The sequence below is a fragment of the Pseudomassariella vexata genome (assembly GCF_002105095.1).
Source record: "Pseudomassariella vexata strain CBS 129021 chromosome Unknown BCR38scaffold_3, whole genome shotgun sequence".
In the NCBI taxonomy this organism is placed as follows: domain Eukaryota; kingdom Fungi; phylum Ascomycota; class Sordariomycetes; order Amphisphaeriales; family Pseudomassariaceae; genus Pseudomassariella; species Pseudomassariella vexata.
This window is the reverse complement of record NW_024467958.1, coordinates 1,694,231-1,717,285: the sequence shown is the minus strand read 5'-3', so window position 1 is coordinate 1,717,285 and position 23,055 is coordinate 1,694,231. Positions and strand designations below refer to the sequence as shown.

Genomic DNA, 23,055 nt, shown 5'->3' with positions numbered 1-23,055 from the left:
ATCCCGGTGCAACCCGCATCATGCACCTTCAGCTCTGGATGTCTGCTTTTCCCAACCATTCAATGAACTCACGATGTACCAGCCTTGTGTGTCAGGCCTCTCTACCCTTTCCATCACCTTTCCTAACACCTCCATCCTCTCATCGATGCCTTCCGCCCACCGCTTTCTGAGACGATGACGGAGCCCGTCACTACCGGCGAGCTGCCTGCTGAGGTTGCCGATCACGAACGAGCACCTCCACCGTTTGCGCCCATATTCACACTGGTCAATAACACTTCAACACGAACGACACACCATCCAAAAGTACATTATATCTTCAGTGATGATGATCCAGACCTCCTGACCCAGGCCCTTGCACAACAACATGATGCGAACCTACACAATTCTGCCTCGGATCCGGCGCTAAGCGACCGAGCAGTCATCCTCGATTTGGCACAGGATTCAGAGGGAGGCTACAATGTGTCATGGGCTTCCAGTCTATCGCCATCCTGGGCTGTAGTCAATGCACAAGTAAGCCAGATTTCACCACCATCATCAGACGGCGGTGGTGGTGGCGGTGGCAGTAGCGACAACCCAAAGAAGCCAGGCCGTCTCATGCTTCGGATCGAAGGTGTTGAGAGTGGAGGCATTGGGGACGGCGAGCTGAAGCTCTCTAGCGAGGGAAGCCGGCAAGGCTCTAGAAGCGGGAGCGGGAGTGGAAGTGGACAGCACAAGGAGAAGGAAGGCGAGGACTACACGACCTTGGTAGACGAATTCGAGAAGCGGATGTGCATTCTGAAGAAAGTGGTTGACACAGGAGAGGACAGAAGACGAAAGGTTGATGACGAGGCTGAAACAGACCGACGAGCCACCGCCAACAATGCAGAAGAGGCAGGGACTGGCGATTGAAGTGTCGTCAAAGGGTGGCTCTACCAACAACGCATGTCCTATGCTCCTCGGCCGACTAACATGCGGAGACCGGCCCTCACAGGGGCTAAATTGAGTATCCAAGCGCTTTGCAGGATACAGCACTGCAGAGTTACAAAGCATGAGTTAGGCTATTCACCATGTCGCCGGCTGTAGTGGTGAGGCATAGGCTTCTAGTTCGGCGAAGATGCACCGAGAAGACCGAAGACTGGCGAATACCACGAGAACTGAGGATATTTCACGTCTCCCAGATCATGAGATGCTCATCGAAAACAAACAATGTTGACTAAACTTTTTGCATGGTGCCTTGAGCTTCAGCTGATTTCGTCGAGAAACTATTCAGTTTAGACCATGTCAATGCCAAGTCTTGAGATATCCGAAGGTCTGGACCCTTCTATCTAGAGGAGCTCGATAATGAAGAGCTCATACTGGTTCAGACTCTACAAGTATGACATCAACTTAGCTTCCAGATGAAGCTTACTGATTGGAGAACTCCTCCGGTGTTATGGAGTGATGCCATACTGCCGAAGACTCAAAATCGGTCTGATATTTGCATTGAGTTGTCTTGATGTTGAGTTCACTTGAGACGGTTCCCCGTGGGAGTCAGTGAACCATAACATTTTCGACTTGTAGAATTCTAATATGTTAGCTTGAATGATACGGGACTTGGTAACATTCCAAGGTAGGCCCAAGGGTCTTATTAAGCCCCCACGTTGGGATAATGACCCCCGAGCGCAGATCAAGAGTTCAGTCCAGACTCCACCAAAACTTCGCGTTTCAATGAGAGGCAACCCAGCGGCCTCCTCCCTAACCACCCCTGTATGTGGTCGATCCGAAGCACATCTTGAAACACCTTTGTTGTATGAGATCTGCCGCAGGTTTTGTACACAACTACTCGCTCACTTTCCTCGAGACTTGGGTATCAACGCCCAATCCTTAAAACAATTTTCCTCGGCGTGCATTTCTCAACAACTCTTGGCATTCACTTCTACTTTTGTCCACCTCACTGCGAGTCACTGGGGCATCTAGATTATAATCAATTTCCTTGTCTTTCATATCGTCATTACCATTGTTACTATTCTTACATATTCGGCCTGCTTTTTGCGTTAATACATTTCAAAGGAGGAGATCTGCCAGGGACGCTTCTTACAGCCGAACCTCGACCCCGAATGAAATAATCACAAAACACACTCACAGCAAGATGGGTTTCACTGCGGCAAATGCTCGCATCGGCACTGTTATGGTAGACGCTCTAGTGTCCCGACAGGACAGAGACGGGGATCTTACCGATGGTGACGTGCCAGATGGCTATACGTTGGAGCATGGCCGATATGTTCCATTCTGGTGGTCAAGAGCACGTTGCACTGCTAGCCTCGGGTGGTCATGAACAATAACTAACATCGATACAGACGGGCCTGCTCATCAAGTGGTCGGTCTTCCTTGGTTTCATCATCCTATTCAGTGCGTACCTAATCATCGGCTACCAACATGCCAAACGCCGCGTAAGAAAGGGTTTGAAGCCCTTGGGATATCACAGAGTATGCCTTCCTCCCATCGCTATCTCACCTCAATACTATCGTGATCTTCATTGTATGAGACTAACAAAACATACAGTGGCTGCTTTCCCGCCACGACCTAGCTCGATCAGACCCGCGCTACGCCTACCCTCAACCAGCCTACACGAACTATGCGCCCGCACCCGCACCAGGCTATTACGGCATGCAGTCGATGCCGCCGCCAGTGTATGACCCAACCCGGCCGCCCATGTACGACGGGACGCCGATGCCGACGGGTGGGAAGATCGATCCGAGTCAGCGTTTATCGCGCCCGGAGGAGGAGTACGCTGCGCCTTCGGGACCGCCGCCGCCGCCTGCTGCTTCGTTGAGGCCTGAGAGGACGGGCGAGAGCAACAACCCTTTCACTGATTCGCGCCACTAAACGGATGTTGAGATGGGGGTATGAGTGTTGGAGATCAGGGAGCAATTTGCGAATAAATTCCACGCTATATCGGGTGAACAGGTGCTCGTGGAACTGATAGCCGACGCGGATCAGAACTCACTGTCGCTGGTAGGCACGTGGTGCTGGACACAGCCGTTCGTGGTGCATTGAGTCGGTCACATCCTTAAGCGCTCATCCGGGAGACCTTCGCCTGGAGGAGTAAATTATTTATTCCTAATCGAAGCCCCTCTCACGCTACGTGTACTAAAATTACATGGGAATTCTGTACTATTGGATATTCCTGCGGAAGCCAGACTTAAGCAAGTGTACTGCTTGGGTATCAATGAGAAGAAATACAGCCAGTATTCATTTCGGTTCTACTAGTCCAAATCAATGTCCATGTCCATGTCCATAGGCTCCGGCTCCGGCTCCGGCTGCGGCCCATGAGCCATAGCTGGTGGCCAAGTATCGCAGTTTCCAACCACGTGATTCGTTTCTATCGGTTCATTTGCCAAGTTGCTGAGCCCTGTGAAATTTCTGAGCTGGGTCATCGTAGAGGACGAAGGCATCTCGAGATCCATCTGGGAAGACGCATCCGCCTGCTCACCCTGCGTCGGCAGTTCTGGCTCACCGAGCTGTTTGCGTCTCGCCCGCGCCCTGGCTTCGATAATGGCCCTCCTCACACTGTCCTTATCTTCTGGTATCGTCAATGATGTCGGCTCGCTGTATAGTACCACCTGCATGCCTGCCAGTTCCCCATCTTTGTTGGCTAGTATTGAGGGCGGAATACGGGTTTCTCGCAGATGTTTCTCAATGTCCGGGAGGAAGACCAGCCTTCCGTCGTCTGACTCGCCGCTGTCGGACAGCTCGGCGTCGAGGTCATAGATGTAAACTTTGTGCTTCGAGTCGTCCAATTGCATGGAATCTTCTTCGGGGATATGCTTCAGCGCTGATGGGGGCGCCGGCTTGAGCTGTGGGCTCTCCACCGGCACGTATAATTTCTGTCCATTGTGCTCTGTTTTCTCCTATTAGTTTTGGTTTGGCAGTGAACTTCTGTGCCAATCCATAGCGGCATCAACGGTGGCCATTCCTTTTTGAGGGAGCCAGTGTAATGTGGCCCGCCCAGGCATGATGCTCCCGCCAAGTCTGATTACCAAACTTACCAAGATTGAGGAGACTCAATCGTTTGGAGAGTCTCTCATTATCCTGTGAATCAGCCTTTCTCTTTCCCTTGCGCATTTTGCGCGTGGGCACTTCAAGTGAAGCCAAAGGTGATGAGGTGGGATATAATAGATTCGCTTGTGATCGGCCGCCAGCGGCATGCACCATGGAGGAGCTTGGTCCACCTGCAACCTGCATATCTGAGTCCGTCCCTAGTTTGCGAACACTCGAGCTCGAACGAAGAATTCAAACCGCCAATTAGTTGAGTCAATCAAGGGGGCGAGCGATAATCGGAGGCCAGGTCCAGTCATCGGTCGCAGCGCAATCAATCAATCAATCAATCCATCCGAGTCTCGAGGTCAACCGTGTATATTGCATACCAGTTGAGTGTGCAACTTGAGGTGAGAGTGCCGGATGAAGTTCCAATGCAGCAGGAGCTTTATAGGCGGCACTTGCACCTGGAATTCTTGTAGAAGTTTCTACACTGCTGGATGCAGCATTCCACGAGCTAAAACTGCAGCACCCGAGCTCCACGAGCAGCCGCTGCCCCTCAACACCACAACCCCCCGCAGTCCACACCGAGGAGGGGCTGTTGTGAGTAACATTTTGTATGCGACACGAACGACCACCATCTTTAAACGACGACTACACAGCACTCAAGCAATCATGGAGTCGGGAAAATGGACCGGCGTTGGTGTCCGCAAGACGTTTCTCGAATTCTTTGAGCAGAGGGGTCATACCATAGGTGCGCAACCCCCACCAACCACATCATCACGACGAGGATGCATCAACAACCACAGCGGAAGAACTTTTTTTTTGGCTGCTTTTGCTTCGCTCAAACTTCATACATAGCCATTGAGTTTGTTCAATTTGAAATATGCTGACGTCCCGCCGTGCGCAGTCCCCTCGTCGTCCGTCGTCCCGCACAATGACCCTACCCTGCTATTCACCAATGCGGGTATGAACCAGTTCAAGCCGATCTTCCTCGGAACCGTTGCTAGCACCGATGACATGTCCAAGTTGAAGCGCGCCGTGGATACACAGAAGGTATTGTGGAATGATACTGGAGACCAAAGAGCCTGCAAGTGATGGCTGACAAGTTGATAGTGTATCCGCGCTGGTGGCAAACATAATGTATGCACTCTTACCCAGAATATGAAGGAACCAGCAGCTGACAAGGACTGTATAGGATCTCGACGATGTCGGAAAAGACAGCTATCACCACGTGCGTTGTATCGAATCATAAGAGTAGCTTGAGTAGACTAGACTGACTTATCCACAGACGTTCTTCGAAATGCTGGGTAACTGGTCTTTTGGCGATTATTTCAAGAAGGAGGCTATTGGTTGGTCATGGGAACTCCTGACCAAGGTCTACGGCCTGGACCCCAACCGGTTATACGTCACCTACTTTGAGGGTAACCCTGAGATGGGCTTGGAGCCAGACCTCGAGGCCAAGGACTTGTGGCTATCCGTCGGTGTGCCCGAAGACCACATCCTGCCTGGTAACATGAAGGACAATTTCTGGGAGATGGGAGACCAAGGTCCTTGCGGTCCTTGCAGCGAAGTCCATTACGACAAGGTGGGCGGTCGGAATGCCGCCCACCTGGTCAATCAAGACGACCCGTTAGTTGTCGAGGTGTGGAACAACGTCTTCATACAATTCGACAGACAAAAGGACAAGTCTCTGAAGTCTCTGCCTGCCAAGCACGTTGACACGGGAATGGGATTCGAGCGTTTGGTGTCTGCGCTGCAAGAGAAGCCCTCAAACTACGCCACGGATATCTTCACTCCGCTGTTCGCCAAGATCCAGGAGGTCACCGGCGCAAGGGACTACACGGACAAGTACGGAAAAGACGACTTAGACGGCATTGACACTGCTTACCGCGTAGTTGCCGATCACATTAGACTTCTCACTTTCTCCATTTCCGACGGCGCTGTGCCAAACAATGATGGCAGGGGTTACGTTGTCCGAAGAGTTCTTCGAAGAGGATCGCGTTACGCTCGAAAGTACTTCAACGCCGAGATTGGTTCGTTCTTCTCAAAAATCCTGCCTGCTTTGGTTGATCAGATGGGCGAGCAGTTTCCAGATATTGTAAGGAAACAGAAAGACGTAAAGGAAATCCTCGACGAGGAGGAGGAGGCTTTCGCGAGAACATTGGATCGCGGAGAGAAGCAATTTGAAAAGTACGCTGCACAGGCCGCTTCAACTGGAGCCAAGAAGCTCTCAGGTGCCGACGTGTGGAGGCTATATGACACTTTCGGGTTCCCAGAGGACTTGACAAAACTGATGGCTGAAGAGAGAGGCCTAAACATCGACGAAGAGGAGGTCGCCATTGCCAGAGAAAAGGCCAGGGAGGCCAGCAAATCCATCAAGGACTCTGTTCAAACCTTTGCAAAGCCAAATGTACACCAAATCGCCGAACTCAAGGACAAGCTTCAAATTTCCACCCCCGATGATGAGCCAAAGTTCACGAAAGGAGACATCAAGGCCAAGGTCCAGTTGGTATTTACTGGTACCGAGTTCCTCGAGTCAACTAAGGACCTCCCACTGAAAACACCCTTCGGCATCCTCCTTGACCGTACAAACTTCTATGCTGAGCAAGGTGGCCAGGTCGCCGATACTGGCCGAATCGTCATTGATGATGTCGCCGAGTTCAAGGTGCTTGATGTTCAGCAATTTGGAGGTTATGTTGTTCACAACGGATATTTGGATTATGGTGTGCTTAAGTCTGGCGATGAGGTTATCTGCGAGTATGATGAGTTGCGGAGACAGCCTATCCGTAACAATCATACCGGAACACACATTCTCAACCACTCGCTGAGGGAGGTTCTTGGCGATGAAGTCAACCAAAAGGGATCTCTAGTCGACCAAGACAAGTTGCGCTTCGATTTCTCACACAAGGTCCAAGTTACCGTCCCTGAGCTGAAGAAGATTGAGGACTTGTCGAATTCTTATATCAGACAAAACTGCAAGATCTACTCCAAGGATGTGGAACTTGACCTCGCCCGTCAAATCAATGGTGTCCGCGCAGTCTTTGGCGAGACATATCCCAACCCGGTGCGGGTAGTGTCTGTTGGTATCGACGTGGATATGCTCCTCGAAAAGCCCGAGAACCCAGAGTGGCGCAAGGTGAGCGTTGAGTTCTGCGGCGGCACGCATGTCGAGCAGACTGGTATCATCAAGGATCTGGTAATAGTCGAAGAGAGTGGCATTGCAAAGGGTATTCGTCGGATTGTCGCCTACACCGGAGACGCCGCCCACGCGGTGCAACGTGATGCTGAGGAGTTCGGCAAGCGCATCGAACTTATCGAGGCTATGTCATTTGGTCCTGAGAAGGAATCCGAGGTCAAGCAGGCGACAGCAGACCTCAATAATCTTGTCACTTCCACAGTCTTGAAGGACGCGCTCAAGAGTCGTTTTAACAAGGTCGTGAAGAGCGTCGTCGACGAACAGAAAAAGCGCCAGAAGGCTGAGAGCAAAATTGCGCTAGATGCCGTGACGGGCCACTTCGCTAAGAAGGAGAACAAGGACGCCAAATACTTTATTGGACACTTGCCTATCTCTGCCAACTCCAAGGCCGTCTCGGACGTCTTAAACCACTTCAAGAGCAAGGATAAGGAGCGAACTGTGTACATGTTCGGCGGCAGCCCGAGCGAGGGTGCCGTTGTGCATGGTGTTTACGTCGGAACGGTATGTCTCCTCACTCGATCACCTCGGAGTGTACATTTTTCTAATCATAGTATAGCATGTCGCCTCCAGTGGTGTCACCGCGGAGACGTGGTCCGCTGCCGTATCGGAAATCGTCGGCGGAAAGTCAGGTGGTAAGGAGCCTACGAGACAAGGCCAGGGTAATAATGCCGACAAGATCGACGAGGCGGTTGAGGCTGCGCGGAAGTGGCTTGAGGAGAAGCTGAAGCTTTAGAAGTACTACTCTGGGTTGGGACATTGGCTGCATGGAGAGGTATCTGGCTTTTGATTTTCGGTGCTGCGGTGGGAAGAGAAACGAAAGTCCTGTAACAGCACTACCAGAATCGATATTTGCTCCTTTGACTTGACGGTAACAAGTCTTCATAACGGCATTATGTGAACTGAAGGCAATCAATCAGCTTTCTCCAAGTTCACCACTCTTTAGAGTCTGTTGTGCTTGGGCTTTAGATATCACAAACGTGATCTACTAGGCTATATTATATCTAACTAAAGAAGGGCTCTCTCCCATTCTTGTAACACATTCTTAAGACCCACACACTCCCTTAGCTGGGCAGGTCATGGAACAGGAGAAGGATCAAGCAGTTCAGATATCAACTCAAAAATTTGCTACCTACTCAAATGGCTTCTTAATGGATGATCAATCTCGTATGTCCAAAGTAGTTGATCCAGCAGGTGCGTGGTATACACATGTTCTCGTCTCATCATGCTCATCAATAAGCCCGAAATCGACTACGTACTTTATTTCATAGTCTCGGTGGCAGTCTTGATGCAGTCATCGATGATATCCACCCACCTCAGGGCATTGACGTAATCCTTGTTGTCGATACTCTCGACAAGTCCAGGGAAGACGGCTGTGAAGTAACGTCAGTACAATGCCACATTACGATATACGCCATCTACGCCCACAAGAAAAGAAAAGAACGAAGAAAAAAAACTTACCTCCAGCATAACCTGTCCAAATCCCGGGCGCAAACACAACATGCTTAAACCACGGCCGACCATCTAGGCCTCCCTGGTACAGGAACGCACGTTCGATGTTCTTATATTTGGTATTAGTAGCCCGGATCTCATGCAGCAGCTTGGCCTTAGTGATCCATTTCCACCACGGGATGTGTTCATTGGCCTTTTCTGCAAGCTCGTCGGACTTGGCGTCGAGGTTGACTGCCGCGTCCTTTAGTTCCGCGATGGACTTCTGCAGACGCGCGAGAGAGAGGGAGAAGGCTTCCGGGTCGCCTTGGAGAACGGGATCGGCGGGTCGGGCTCGGAACTCGATGATCTCGTCGTCGCTTGAGGGTTTGTAATCGGAGGAGTCCACTGATGATAACTTTCCCTCGATCTTGGCCACGTCTGTATCAACATGTCAGTCAAAACCGACCTTAACATTCACACCGGGGCATGAGGTTGGTGAAGCGTCAGGTCTTCAAGGATCAACGTACAGCCCTTCAATGCCACCGCATAATCTGTAGCGTTCAATGCAAGCAGTGGCGTATCCGAAACCTTGGCGACAGTGAGTGCAAGTATCTGTGCCATGGTTCTGTGATAGGCAAAGTCAGGATCGCCGAATTCGGCCATCCAGTGGTAAGAATCGTAGTTGGAATGATAGTGGTAAACGGGCGAATCCTTTGACTGGCCTCCGAATCCGAAGTCAAGACTAGGAATCCCCGCGTAGTCTACAATCCGTCAGTAAGCTGCCTGCATGTAGAGCTCAGAAGTGCAAACAAACCTTGGAAAGCAGTGAAATCGCTACCACTACCCATTGTCCTGATATGACCATTCCACAAGTCGCCGACAGTCTGGCCTTTGACCGTCTGGTTAGGAGACGGGACCATGGCCGTGACATCATAGAGCAGTTTATTCAGCATGGGTGCGGCAGAGGCATCGAAAACGGGGGAGCGGACACCTACGTCCACGTTGATGTAGACGACGTTGGCAACTGTAAGCCAAGGGAGATACTCCTCGACCCACTCGGTGCTTCCAATCAGTCCATACTCCTCGCCGTCCCAGCTCGCAAAGACAATAGTTCGCAGAGGCTTCCATCCTGACTCGAGAGCCTTGCCGAAACTGCGGATTGCTTCGTTGATCACGGCCGAGCCACTGTTGGGGTCCCCTGCGCCTCCGGCGATCCAGGCGTCACGGTGGTTGCCCACAATAACGACTTCGTCCGAGATAGTGCCGTTAATGATGCCAATGACATCCCACTGCGGTGTGATGGTGTATTCCTGGTCGTTGTACAGATTCAGGACTACATTGTCAGGCGACGGTCCGATATTGTACTTAACACCCTTGTACCCCAGACCGGTGTTGCGGGTCCAGTACTCATTGAAATCCTCGGCCTTGGGGCCATAGCCGTGCAAAGCCTTTAGAATCGGGATAGCCTCGACGTATGAGATGGGTAACGACGGGATGCTGGGAATGGCACCGTCGACCGGCATTCGAGGAACCCCTGGCTTCGAAGGATACCCCGGTGTAGTCGGGTCACCAGGCGCGACACTCAAGAACTGAACGCTTCCTCGCTGCACACTGCTGGGGTTCCGCGCCGGTCCGTCGGGATACAATTCGTACCCGTTTTCCTCCGTGACCTCGCCATCGTCACCGGGATCACTGAAAAGGACGGTGCCCACCATACCGAGCTCTTGAGCTCGCTTCACCTTCAATCCTCGGAAAATGCCGCCATATCGCGCAATAGCGATCTTGCCCTCAAGACTGACATTGGCCTTGACCAGATCCTCGAAATCGGCGTAAGTGCCGTAATTGACGTAGACAAAAGGCGCCGTAACATTGCCCGACGCGGAATAACCATGGAAGACGGGGATGCTGTCGGTAAGCGAGGTCGTAGGGTCTTCGGGAAGCACGTCCTCCTTCAGCGTTGCTTCAAAGGCCACTTTCCAGGCCTCCGGGTTAGAGGCTGCATTGGGCTTTTCCAGCAAAGCCAGCCTGTGGTCTCTAGGGTAGTTGATGTAAGTGTCGTATGCAACAATTTCCGACTCGATCCCCCATTCGTCCCAGTGGTCTCTGGTCCATTCAGCCTATTTCGTCGAGGTTACGTTGTTAGTAAGTGCCTGAAGTACTGCGCACAAATGAATAAAGGAGTCTCGTTACCTGCGAAAGGTTCTTTCCAGCCAGATGCGGCCCCGAAGTGTAATACTTGCTCCACTCCGACGCCTTCTCAGCACTTGGCGTGTCAAGAAGTAGACTTTGAAGTTCCTCATATGTCAAACGACTTTCCGCATGGTGATGTCTGCGCGCCGGTGCAAATACAACCGTGACCAGGAAGGTGAGAAGCAGAGCTACGAGGGAGGAGCTCAGAGCAATAGTGCAGAGCCGCCTCAGTGTCTGGTGAGGGTAGCGCCGACGCGGAGGACCGACCGTCACCGTAGTGATCAGAGGCGTCGTCTCGTTTGCCGTAGTTTTTCCCATTATACTGAAGAGCTTGGGTGTGAGCTCACTTTCATCAATGGATTAATATGAGAGAGCTTCAGAAGTCTGGTTCCGAAGCTCAGCTCCGGACTTCGTGGGGTAACGGTAGCTCGCGAAGCTCCAGGTATATTGCGTGCTGCAACCTCGAGCTTATCTCTGGAGCGTCGCGACCCGACCGTCGACGTAGTTCGGAAGCGACTGGCGGGAATCGCCGGCGCAGTCCCCGACTCCGAGACAGGGGCTTGAGGGACTGTGCTGCTTATCAAGGGCATCGATTGGCCCCATGCTCTTCATATTTCATATCTCCATCCTATTGGCAATACTTCGTATGTTTGCAACGCAGTCAATAGCTGTGGCCTAACTCATGGACGACATGGATATAGATTATAACTCTCCGCTGTATGAACCATATCTGCTAGCGACTAAAACGAATTCTAGTACGATCTCACGATGACCATAAAGATAACGAAGAAGATTGTGAAGACGGCCTTGCTCCAATGTCACACAGCTCGGGCTGAGGGAACACGCACCTTCCAAATGGCTAGCTCTGTGCGGTTATGAAGTCATAAGAATTCGAACCTCCCTTCGAACGACCGGGCGACGCGTTCCTCAGATGATTTAACTCGTCACATATCGCTTCAGCTCCTTTCTAAACCTTGTGCATAGATGCACATTGATAGGCTAGGTAGTTCGCAACGTATAGGGGAATCTGGGAAATACGCCAATGAACAAAGAGTAATAACTATGGCCGGCAGTCTCGCTCCTATCAAACCACCCTCACCTAATGCATCGGCACCTTAGTCATCAAATCTTCTCTACCTCAGACAGCTACACCACTGTATCATATGAAACGCTTCAACCCGATCCATTACCACAAAACAATCTCTATGTGCTCACTGGATATGCAGCAAAGGGATAACAAACGAACTGGTAAGCAGACATGGTAGCCTTTGATAAACCCGTAAACGCCGCCTATGCCACACACAGTCATGCGACTTAACATGTGATAGTCCATCCGTCGTCAACATTGATAACCCCCACAAGCACCCCCTGTTCGCACTCATACTCACCCTTTGTCGTCCTTCACTCCCGGCCAGCGCCCTCTTCAAACGAGATCTACCGCCTGTCCGAAGACTGCCTCGTCATACTCCCATAATCCACCAAACCCCTACTGGAGCTCTTCGTACTTCCCAAAAGCGGGAGATCATCCCGTGCCGTAGGCTCATGAATCATAGCATCATTCTCCATGGGACGCAACTCATCCGAGCCGTTACCAAACACAATAGCGCTAGTCCTTCGGACAGGTTCCAGCTGCTCTACCGCGGTATCCTCATCTCCATTCTCCATCTCCGAATCCGAATCCGAATCCGAATCAGCGGCGCGAGACGGCCCATCCTGTTCCTCGATCTGCCACGCCTGAATAGCGCCCACGCTGGCAATAGCCGCCAAAATCCACCAAGGTACCGCAATAGCGCCCCGCTTAACCCCCCAAGTAAACGCGGCGCCCGTCATAGCCGGTCCCGCCGCCCTTCCCAGCGCGGAAAACATCGTCGCAAAGCCATTGAGCGTACCCAGGATACTCAGACTACTCGCGCTATTTGTGAGCAAGATCGTAGTACACGGAAACCCCACGATAACAGCAAACGCCTTGACGATCAAAACTGCCAGTAAGGCCGCGAACCGGAGAGTCTCGTCCTCAATGAGCGTCGTGCAGGGCGTCAGGACGTATACGATGGGGAAAGTGACGGCGCAGCCGCGGAAGCAGTTCAGCACGCCGAAGTAGCTGCACAGCGTCGGGAAGAGAATGAATTGGATGAGGCCGCATATGATGCCGTACAGCGTGAAGATGGTGCCAATACGGCCCGAGTTGAGGCCGAAGCCGCCTGAGAAAAGGAAGGGGAGGTGTGTGTTGGACGCGTCGTGGTGTTGGCGGGGGTAGTTGAGGAACACGGATAACACTTGGTCGTAGGCCACGCTGTGCAACGCTAGGAAAGTGTACGAGACCAGGTTGATCACAGTCTGGCGCGTGAAAACTGCCTTCATCGACGGCGACGACGGCACGTCCGTCTTCGCTTCGTGGTCGTGGCTCTGTCTAGCGTGGTGGTCATTGTTGGCTGCTAGAAGCGGAGCAGTCATCTCGTCGTCCTGGAACGAATATCGCCTGTGGTGATGGTGGTGGTGATGGTGGTTTTGTTTGGTAAAGGGGGCCATCAGGCGCTCGCCTAGAACCAGGCCGTAATCACGAACGTGACGCTTCCTTTCCAGCGTCTCCTTCAGGAAAAGGGTGCCAACTGTCAGGGACAGCAAGAAGATCAGAGATCCCATAATATTAGGCAATGCAAAAGGAAATTTCTTGAGGAAAGTACTGTTTCCAAATACGTCCGGAAACTGCGTCGCCGGGTTGGCAAAGAAGCCTCCAAATGCAGGACCGAAGATAGACCCGATGCTCCAAACAAGCGGCATGATGGAGAAGGCCTTTGGCTGAAGTTCCCGCTGTGGAACCATCTCGGCCACCATGGTCCTGATGATACCGACATTTCCGTTGGACGCCCCTTGGACTGCTCGAACAATTATAGCCATGGTGAGCGACGTGCTACACCCCCATATTAAGAAGCACACCATTGTGCACAGCAGTCCGGTCATAATGACTGGTTTTCTCCCAAATCGGTCGGAAGCCCTTCCCCACGGCACGGCTGTAATGCTCTGGGCTAGCGAAAACACGGCACTGGTGAGACCGGCCCATTTAGCAATGTCCTTCTTCTCAACACCAAAGCTCGCAATCATCTCTGGTAGATAGGGATAAACGGATGTCATCGCAAGCGGCTCGGCAAATCTTGCCACGGCTGTCTTGAGGTTAGCAGAGTGGGTTTTGGAGGGAATGGTACCTGATGGTGTGTAGCTGCTTGCTGCATGTATATATGTGTGTTTATGATATTCGAGTATCATTCCCACTCGAGTTGCTCTGCGATGCCTGCTCCCAGGTGAGAGAGTGCGTCGACACTAGCTCAACGATCACGCGGCTAAATAATCATCACGAACGGACGGATACTTTTATCCATCCTGGGTAGAATTCACGCGAGACGGTGCGAGGGATACGCATAGTATATTGAGCGACACAATAGAATACTGGAAATGCCGACCAGTCGGAGGCGGGCCATCTCCCGTCCCGCCTAGAGATATCCAACCACGAACTCCTCAAATGAAGAAACAGGGCTCGTTCAAGAACTACGGTTGTAGATAGGAATAGGCATCGTGCTTACCGAGAATCGCCAGCTGCTTCGACGGCAGTTTGGGAGCATTGTGCGCCGTCGTCATCTTGACGACTATGCGTGGTGTTCGGAAATGCAGAAGCTTCGAGGTATAATCGCGTCACGCCCAAGTATACGAATAAAGTCGATTCGTCCTCGAGGTCCTGAACAGAAGACCGCAACTCGGGGGTATAGAGAGGAGAAGCCAAGAAGCCACGGCCAACCACCGTAGAAGATCTTCGACAAAAGTGGCAATGACAAAGGAAAGGGAAAATTCCAAACCAGTCGTAAACAAAGGAAAGAGTGAACAACCAGGGTGGCATGACACCCACAAGTCCACAAAGGCAACTCAAGCAACATGCACAAGCGCGGCCCAGCCCACCTGCATACTTCTAATCCAAGAGCGGCCGTCGTTCAGGACGAAGCCGAATGCTAATTCGTCGACTGACAACTGTTGTATTGAGGCGAGTGGGCCAGTCTGACGCAGAGATTTTTGTGTGATCTGAATGAACTTTGGGGAACTTTGGGACAGGGCCGCCGCCGCCGATAAAAGGCGCCCCAGCGGCCCAAATGCGAGTTCCTTAGGCAGTGCTGCTTCCGCCTTGCCGACACAGCTCCGAATTGGTCGTTAGGTCGCTGATGGAGTCGAAGATGATGTGGGTGCACTGCCATTCGAGGTAAAGCCTGGCATAGGTTGACAGGAAAAGCATGGGTTCAATATCGCCTTGGGATCCCGTCAGCTCTTGATGAGACAACCCTTTCTTTCCAAAGCGACTTCTCCAGGAGGGGGCGTCCGACATCGGAGGAGTGATATGATCAAATAGTGTGCGACTCGGCAGGCGGCTTCTAACTGCGTTTTATGATGATGCAAGCCGGGTCACACGACAATGCATGACAGATGCTCGAGGACGCACAAGATGCCTGTATGATGCTGAATGGACATCCCCTGCAACCCTCCTCCCTGTCGGCGGTGGGCACTTGAACTTAGAGGGGATGCCGCGGCTTGGCAGTCCCCCACTATTGGGAACGCCATTGGCAGCCCCCGCAAACGACGGGACGGCGCAAGACGGGGAGGCACCAACAACACCTTTGTCTCATATGAAAATGAACGGCGTTCATGGCTTTGGCATGGCGATTTTACGTGTACAGAAACTCTGCAGGGTACTCGGTATGTTTTCTAATCGTCAACGGGTATCCCAGGTTTGTTCTTGTATAATACCGGCTAGTTCAAATTGGGGTCAGAGTGCACTCCCTCAAGGGATGTAGGATTTAGTTCCCTAATCTCAAACCAGCAACTCTAACCGGTTGTCTCGGAGGCACGTCCGTCTATGGACATCGTGTCTTCAATGGCATTGTGCGGAATGTGGATGAGCCAGTGGATTGAGATTGAATCATCATTTGGCCACCGAAAGCCTAGTAAAACACTTAACCGGCTTCGTCGTTAAAGAATCAACAGATTCCCACGAGTTGAGTTCTTCGGGCAGAGGTCCAAATTCCAGGTTCCAGATCATGAGCGTCATGACGACACGCAGCTGCACATAGGCCAGCCTCCTACCAAAACAGCCCCGTATGCCCGAGCTGAAAGACAAGAAGGGTCCCGCCAGCGGATCGAATATCTCGGCCCCGTCTTCCGTCTTGATCCAGCGTTCGGGCACGAAGGCCCCCGGATTATCATGGCCCCATGAGCTAGGCGTGTCGGGGTGCGCCCGGGCGCTCTCGCTTCTGAGCGATTCGTCGACGGGGAACGCAGGGGACGTGATGCTGGCTCCGCCCAGGTTGATGAAGACTTGCGTGCCCTTGGGGATCCAGTGGCCGAGGACGGTAGTGTCAACCATAGCTTCGCGCATAACCGTCCGCACGGGGCCATTGAGACGCAAAACCTCCTCAAGGACGGCCTCGAGATACGGTACCTGCGTTTTTATCAGCTCCGCCAGTGTCGGCTGGCGTCCTTCGCTACAGGCTGTGGGAAATGCAGTGCGGATATGTTCGCGCAGTTTTTGCTGCACGCCCTGGTGAACGGCCATGTACTTCAGCGCCCACTGCAGAGTCGTCGAGGTCGTGTCGTGTCCCGCGCCGATGTAGCCATACAGCTCGTCGAACATTTGCGCCGAGTCGAAGACGGGCTGTCTGTTGGCTTTCTTGGCTGAGGCAATCTCGCGCTGAATCATGTAATCGAGGGCCGACTGGACTTCCTCTCCGGCCTCGTGGCGTTTCAACGCAAGGGCAACTTGTTTTCGCAGCATGTTTATCTTGAGGGCAAAGCATTCACGCATGATGGATTTGCGGTTGTGGATTAGGTGGTACAGTTTGGGCGAAGGCTGCATGGCAGAAGAGCCGATGGCGCCTTGTTGGTGTTCGTGAGCTTCCAGGTCCTCGTGGAACTTGTTCTCGGGGAACACAAACACATTGTCGATGCCCACTCCCATTTGCTCCGAAGGGCTGGAACGTACGGTTTCTACGTACAGGTCAGTCATGCTCTGGTTGTCGCCCTCGCCGACGGCAACAGTTTTGATGATGTCGAAGGCCATGACATGGATATCTCTCTCGGCCAAAATCGGACGCCCATCCGCCATCTGCGCCTTCAATCTCCAGAGCTCAATGAACTTGGACGCATGTCTGTAAATCTGTGGGGCGGAAACCTGGGGTCAAGTCAATAATCAAAATAGTCGAACGGGCGGTCTCACGTCACTAACGGTGTTCAAGAAATGAGGGGTCATAAGGTCCTTGACCAATTCTTTGTTCCTCTTGAACTGGGGATCTGAGGTTCTCATCGATATGTGATGGTGCGGGACCACGCCGGCCAGGGCGTCCAAGTTGCGCTGGGACCGGTCAAACTCCTTGCTCCTCCGCAGAAGAAGGTCTTGAGCCTCCCGGTACTCCGAGAGGATGATCGCCGGTTTGGACAACGGCGCGAGGAACACCTGAGTGAGCGGGCTCCGGTGTCTGCTAGCCTGTTCGTTGAACCAGCCGCGGGGGCTTCCGCCATTCTTGCGGATCTGTCGGACCTCAGCTGCGTCGCCGAGGATGGTCTTCACGGCCTGAGAGTTGTAGGGGATGCCCGGCAACGGTTTTGGCAGCGCCCATTGATAAGCGAGGTAGAGCCCTGAAACCAGAATAACTATAATTGCGCTCGTGGCGACCGGAAACTGCGCGAGCGGGTATGCCGTCTGTACTACCTCACTAGAACCCATGGTGATGCACGTCCTCGCGTCAACAATGACTCGGGGTTAGAGACACCTTGAAATGACAGTGAATGAGCATAAAGAACGGTGGATAGAATTGTGGCCAATCTCTGAGTTTGCCTATGAGGCGGATTGAAGTATAGCAAATGCCTTTCAGGTTGCCAGTGAGACGATTATCGAAGGAGACGCTGTCGTCAGTTAGTTTCTCCGGATTTTTGCTGATAAAAATCAGGCCCCTGAGTGGATGTCTGTCATCTTCCACTGGCACCTCCATAATGTCAGCTCAACATTCCAATATAATGCAACTTGGACAATCCTTGTCGCTACATAAAAGCAGGTCAGCCCATATCGAGTCGCGCGCGACCGCCTGGGGCGCTTATTCAACTGGTTTTCCCATGTCGAGATGTGGGGTCGTGGCATTGTCTAACCTGGAACTATTCAATCTTGGCTGTACGGTCTAGCCCTTCATGTGAAAGTTGACAGCCGATAACTTGAGACGCAAGGAACCCAATGGGGCTACGCCGCTGATGAACATGACTGATGCACTATGTAGTATCTGGCAACTTCGTTTTGACTTACAGGGTATGCGTCTCCCGTTGTGCCACCTTTGCTATCCTGGAGGATGTTACTCCCCATAGACCTACGGACCTTGCCAACTACCAACTCATGTGATGTCACGGCATTAGTTGATTAGCTGCATGAGCCACAGACTACAGCTGAAAGTTAGTGTATTTCGAGGGGTTTTACTGAGTATAATGATGCTCTTTTGCACCAACTCTTAATGACGCAGAAGTTTGTGTGCTCCGCGGTTTCGTTTCTCAAGAGAGCAATGAGATTGTGAACTCTCTCACGACTAAAGCATCGAGGATACTAGAAATTCAAGGCCTGTGAAGCGTACACTTCAATTAATAATCATGACCCGTAGCGAGCCTTTTTCGTATTCTTTTCCAGCCAAAATCAGGTGTTTATAACTAACTGTATTCTCTGCACAGCTTGGCACCCGATCAACAACGTATTATAGCGAGCTTTGAGTGAGATAGGTCTACTTGCTGACTTGCATATAACGATTACTGCATATAATAACTCAGATATTCGGTATGACATTGATATTGACACGGTCTCTCGACCGTTATGTCGTAATGAGATTCATAACGAGATGGTCTAAGATGCAGCCCTTCCTTATATATTCGAGTGGTCTAAAGGCACATAGTATTACCAAGCTGGGACCACATATAGCAGCCCCTTTTGTTGTTACTAATCGACCCCGTAGTCACAAGCAATAACTTCATTGTCGGGATGTCATCAAGGGAGTCTAAGGGAAACAGTATGCAAATAGTGCTCATTCTCCTGAAGTTGAGCCGACAACCTGCAGTCTTCCACTAGGTTATCCATAAGCAAATTTCGTTTAGAAATAACCTGCTACCATGAAAGTAAATACTCATCAAGTTGTAAGACTCTGTGCATTTACCTATGGAGCATAAGATGTATGCAACGTATTTCATACCTAGAATAAAAAACCAACCACCTCGAGGTACTATAAGGTATGGCCCAGGCCAGCAGCTGCCGCATATAGCTATTTCCGGAGCAAGCCACGTGTTACGTGGTCACCCGTTCTCGTGGTGGTATGACTGGGTTTATACAGCACCAGGAGAAAAGCATCCCAGCACTCTATCGAACTAACAGCCCGGCCTCTAAATACCTCATCAACGTTCTCATAAATTTAAGCAGAAGAACTGTGTATATAGGTAATCCAGAGTTATACTGGCTGTAAACGAAGAAAATGAAATTGGCATACCGACTGGTTTCTCGGGGGACTGGTCGCACGAGATGAGCCTCGATGTAAAGGAACATCGTATGTATTCCCCAGTCAGCTGTAGGGAGAAATGTACATCTGAAACACGTCAAACGATCGTGTGTGCATTATGAAAATTATGACGCCATAATGTAGTCTCTGGCTAAACTCCAGTGAAGATCACAGAGAAAAGCCCCATGCCACATTCTCATGTAGTTGCATATAACCAGGATTGACCCCACCGTCAGTTCTTGCCCATCGAGTCCACATATGACATATGTCCAGTCGATTCTACCAGTTCCCAGGGATCTCCATTGCAAAGAACGCTGAACCACCTGGAACAGATCCAAATTCTAGAGCAATGCGAACAAACCGCACTAGAGAACACCCGTACAGCAAGGTTCATGATCCGGACTCGGCTACAAGACCAGGTAGCTTGCCCAGCTAAATTACGTTTGTACTATAACAAGGCATTGACAAGGGGCAAGCGTGGTCCCTCTCAGTAATTACCTGTGGAAAATGCGTTTAGTTAAGTTGGGTAACCGAACGTTTCCGCATAAGATATATGCTAACCAGAAACTAACCAGGACGAGGCATTGGGTAGTCATAGCGAATCTGCAAAAGGGGAAGGTATCTGTTGACATCTTGATTGTCATGCTCCAACATATTCAGCAGCCCGGTTATCACTTGTGAAGATAGGACATCAAGTTTGGAGTAGACCTATCTCATAGATACCATTCCAACTATCACGCAATGAACGTGATGATTGTCGAGGTCGCCAGTAGCGTGATGCCATCTCTGACACGGTGAACATATCCTGAGTGAACTGGGCGGTTTGATGACCGAATAGGGGTTGTATAGAGACATCCGACTTCACCTTAAGGCTAGATACCAAAGCGTCAGACTGAGGCCGCAGTCGTAGCATTCGTTCATGACGCATATCCTCCTAAAGAGCAGGGACAAGCCAACATCCGGCCATGGTATCTCAATTATTTTCTCCGTGCCTTCCTACACCCTATCCTTGTTATTTAACGAGACAAAGACGCCGTCCAACCAACCAGCCAAATTCAGCTGTGTGCTCGATTCAAAAGTCGGGCAATTGAATATGCCCGGTTGATCCAGAATGCCGAGTTGCTCTACACATCCAGCTCCTCTTTGTCGACGCCTTCCTTTGCTTCATCATTGGATCCCTTGCCTTCTAGCCCTCCCGCAGCAGTTTTCCCCGCCGTAGCCGTGTCCACATCCATATCAACATCCTCTTTCAACTTCTTGGTTGGTCCCTCGAGCTCGTCCTCAGCCTCCCTTTTAGGCGTCAAGGATCGCGTTCTCTCGCTGAGAGACTTGGTCGCCTCCAAGCCCTCCATTCTGTCGGCCGCATCATCTTTCTTTGTTGCCTCAGGTGAGTTGGCAGCTTTTCGGCCAACGGCTGCTTCGACATCAATGCCCTGCATCTCAATCCCTGGACCCCCCACGTAGTTGGTGTTGCTACTGCTCTCAGTTTGGGGACCGGTATCTTCCGGTCCGATTTCCTCTGGTCCGCGGGCATGGGGTCTCTCGTCTTCTTCGACACTTGGGTCTGCTGGTGTAGCATCTGCTACTGCATCGTCACGTACCCCCGTTCCACCGGCCGTCTCCTCCCTCTCTGACGCAGCCGCACCTTCAGTGTTAGGGGGCATTGGAGAGGTTCGTTGTTGGGCAGCATGCATCATGTGATGGCTTGCCGTCAACTGGCTCATGGGAACGACCCCAGCTCGCTGCTCTTGTCGTAAAAGTTCCCCTTGCGTGACACCAACGCCCCGTGCTCCCATTGAAGGCACACCATTAACAGTGACGGTTACAGTCTCGATGCTGCCCATGCCGTTGGGGCCATCGATGGTCTCGGTGCTCTCGGTCCGCAGTTCACCCTCGGGATTGTCACCGCCTCCATTACTGCTGCTAACATGTGTGGGTGGGCGATCGGACGAGGGCGAACCGTCCGATTGGGCCTGTGGTGAACCTGCAAGGTTCTGCGATTGTGATGCGTGTTGTAGCCACGGGATAGGGGTGAGCAGAGCCCCGCCAAGCGCCTCGTCGCTGCCAGGCGTGGCGAAGGGCGAAGGGGCGGGTGCTTCCGAGATGCCATTGGAGAGCAAGGTGCCGGTCGAAGCATCAGGGATTGCGGGTGGCAGCGGGTAGACATTGAGACCTGACGTGACATGGACGACGCGATCCAGGGCATGTAGATACGTTGGGAGGGTTCGGTAGTGGTGTTTGGGCGTCAGCACAAGCTCGGCTAGCCGTTGGATGGTGTGTGGTGGGTATGTAGGAAACGTCGACGTCAGTGTCGTCGTTATCTCGGCCAAGAGAGCGGCGATCTGCCGAGGTAGAGCGCCCGGGGCGAGTGGCGCTGCGACGGCAGTGGGTGCTGATGTAGGCGCAGCGCTGATGCGTGGCGCGATGGGAGTGTTTTCCTTATTTGCGTCTTGGGAAGAAGTCGTGCTCTCGGGTTCGATGGGTGACGAGGGAAGGGGCGCCAGGAAGTTTTCCGTGTCCTCCGAGTCGGATTGGTTGGCGGGGTTCGGAATGGAAGACGGGATCACGCTGGCTGGCGGCGTGGGCAGCTGCGGTATAGGGAATTCCTCATGCGCGATCTGCTCATCTAGTCAGTATCGACGCTCTCTAAGTGCCTGAAAGGAAGGCGTGTCTATCAAGTACCTTGTCGATTCGTGACACGATTCGTGCAAGAAGCGCTGGCCAGACGGAGCTGTTGGACAAAAGGTTAGAATCAGGCGCAATTAATCGTAGTTGATAGCTGGCGGCTTGCTCACTAGTCCATCAAGCCGCCGGTTGCGACAGTACGCAGTATGTCGTCTTCGTCAACTTCCATCATCGTGGGCCACTGAATGATATGATGGCTGGGTTCCAATGTTGGAATGAGATCAATAGCGGTTCACGGTTCACCGAATCGTAGCCTGTCTGCTTGTTGCGCTTCAGGTACTGGAGCTAAGGTTTTTGACGCGATAGTGAAGATAGGCTATTAAGTGGCCTACCCGTGCGGCTCTCGTGCCTTCATGCAGCAAGTACTGCGCAGCATATCCAGACCCGCTTAGTTCGACGTGTCGGTATCTCTCTGGGGAATCTCCGCGAGCTAGATCTCGTCGGCCACCAACTGAGTTTCGTACTTGCTACTGGCTACTGGACGATCTTCTGGCTCGATCTGCAAACCAATCTTCCACATTCTAAATATAAACATGAGCCACCCTCCGGAGTAGAATGGAGGCCATGCCAGGCTAATAACAGGTTACGAGTGTCGTTGTTGCCATACTTTTTTGTCCAACTTTTTTGTTGTGCTCATGATGCAATTTCATAATTTTCCTTGCACAACAAGAGAATGGAGCTGCTGCTACACCTTGAAACGGCAACTCATTACATCGACTTCTCCGCATCTCGTTATTTGTAACAACGTGCCAAGACGAGGGCGCGGCCGGCCTCCAGCAGCTACGTACATGGGCAGGGGGCAGATGGTGATTTCCTTTGGGCTATTCATATTCATACTGGTGGACGTCGATGATTCTTATACTCATCACTTATGTAACTCAATCGAGTAATTGAAAGGGGTTCTTGGCGGCTTCTCAACAATTGAATACTGCTACATTCGGTCGTCCTTCAATATTACCACGATTCTCCTCCCGTCTGGGCATCCGAGGGCCCTCACGTCGAGCA

General features: G+C 51.9%; 8 protein-coding genes across 8 annotated transcripts; 3 read left to right on the top strand and 5 right to left on the bottom strand.

Moving 5' to 3' along the window:
• Positions 1 to 174: 174 nt before the first annotated feature.
• On the top strand, positions 175 to 888 carry BCR38DRAFT_482125 (uncharacterized protein; the record flags this gene model as incomplete). The annotated part of the gene is made up of 1 exon (XM_040863461.1): positions 175 to 888. The coding sequence occupies one exon, from the start codon at positions 175 to 177 to the stop codon at positions 886 to 888; it is 714 nt and encodes a 237-aa protein (XP_040718909.1).
• A 1,133-nt stretch (positions 889 to 2,021) lies between these two features.
• Positions 2,022 to 3,034, top strand: BCR38DRAFT_135358 (uncharacterized protein). Its single transcript, XM_040853578.1, has 3 exons — positions 2,022 to 2,260; positions 2,316 to 2,444; positions 2,521 to 3,034. Exons 1-3 carry the CDS (start codon positions 2,108 to 2,110, stop codon positions 2,842 to 2,844), a joined length of 606 nt encoding a protein of 201 aa, XP_040718908.1. The 5' UTR covers positions 2,022 to 2,107; the 3' UTR covers positions 2,845 to 3,034.
• A 190-nt stretch (positions 3,035 to 3,224) lies between these two features.
• On the bottom strand, positions 3,225 to 4,173 carry BCR38DRAFT_335408 (uncharacterized protein; the record flags this gene model as incomplete). The annotated part of the gene is made up of 2 exons (XM_040855383.1): positions 3,225 to 3,859; positions 4,008 to 4,173. The coding sequence occupies 2 exons, from the start codon at positions 4,171 to 4,173 to the stop codon at positions 3,225 to 3,227; spliced, it is 801 nt and encodes a 266-aa protein (XP_040718907.1).
• Positions 4,174 to 4,760: 587 nt separating this feature from the next.
• BCR38DRAFT_135368 (tRNA synthetases class II (A)-domain-containing protein) lies at positions 4,761 to 8,100 on the top strand. Its single transcript, XM_040853579.1, has 5 exons — positions 4,761 to 5,052; positions 5,113 to 5,139; positions 5,195 to 5,230; positions 5,288 to 7,696; positions 7,752 to 8,100. The coding sequence occupies exons 1-5, from the start codon at positions 4,966 to 4,968 to the stop codon at positions 7,926 to 7,928; spliced, it is 2,736 nt and encodes a 911-aa protein (XP_040718906.1). The 5' UTR covers positions 4,761 to 4,965; the 3' UTR covers positions 7,929 to 8,100.
• A 41-nt stretch (positions 8,101 to 8,141) lies between these two features.
• On the bottom strand, positions 8,142 to 11,281 carry BCR38DRAFT_135388 (uncharacterized protein). Its single transcript, XM_040853580.1, has 5 exons — positions 10,814 to 11,281; positions 9,438 to 10,740; positions 9,151 to 9,384; positions 8,654 to 9,061; positions 8,142 to 8,565 (listed from the first exon to the last, which is right to left on the bottom strand). Exons 1-5 carry the CDS (start codon positions 11,129 to 11,131, stop codon positions 8,453 to 8,455), a joined length of 2,376 nt encoding a protein of 791 aa, XP_040718905.1. The 5' UTR covers positions 11,132 to 11,281; the 3' UTR covers positions 8,142 to 8,452.
• A 966-nt stretch (positions 11,282 to 12,247) lies between these two features.
• On the bottom strand, positions 12,248 to 14,446 carry BCR38DRAFT_455544 (major facilitator superfamily domain-containing protein; the record flags this gene model as incomplete). Its single annotated transcript, XM_040861806.1, has 3 exons — positions 12,248 to 12,352; positions 12,452 to 13,974; positions 14,392 to 14,446. The coding sequence occupies 3 exons, from the start codon at positions 14,444 to 14,446 to the stop codon at positions 12,248 to 12,250; spliced, it is 1,683 nt and encodes a 560-aa protein (XP_040718904.1).
• Positions 14,447 to 15,709: 1,263 nt separating this feature from the next.
• BCR38DRAFT_135306 (cytochrome P450 monooxygenase) lies at positions 15,710 to 17,878 on the bottom strand. Its single transcript, XM_040853577.1, has 2 exons — positions 17,073 to 17,878; positions 15,710 to 17,018 (listed from the first exon to the last, which is right to left on the bottom strand). Exons 1-2 carry the CDS (start codon positions 17,568 to 17,570, stop codon positions 15,774 to 15,776), a joined length of 1,743 nt encoding a protein of 580 aa, XP_040718903.1. The 5' UTR covers positions 17,571 to 17,878; the 3' UTR covers positions 15,710 to 15,773.
• A 2,611-nt stretch (positions 17,879 to 20,489) lies between these two features.
• BCR38DRAFT_406534 (uncharacterized protein) lies at positions 20,490 to 22,222 on the bottom strand (the record flags this gene model as incomplete). The annotated part of the gene is made up of 3 exons (XM_040858063.1): positions 20,490 to 21,983; positions 22,048 to 22,096; positions 22,161 to 22,222. The coding sequence occupies 3 exons, from the start codon at positions 22,220 to 22,222 to the stop codon at positions 20,490 to 20,492; spliced, it is 1,605 nt and encodes a 534-aa protein (XP_040718902.1).
• Positions 22,223 to 23,055: the final 833 nt, after the last annotated feature.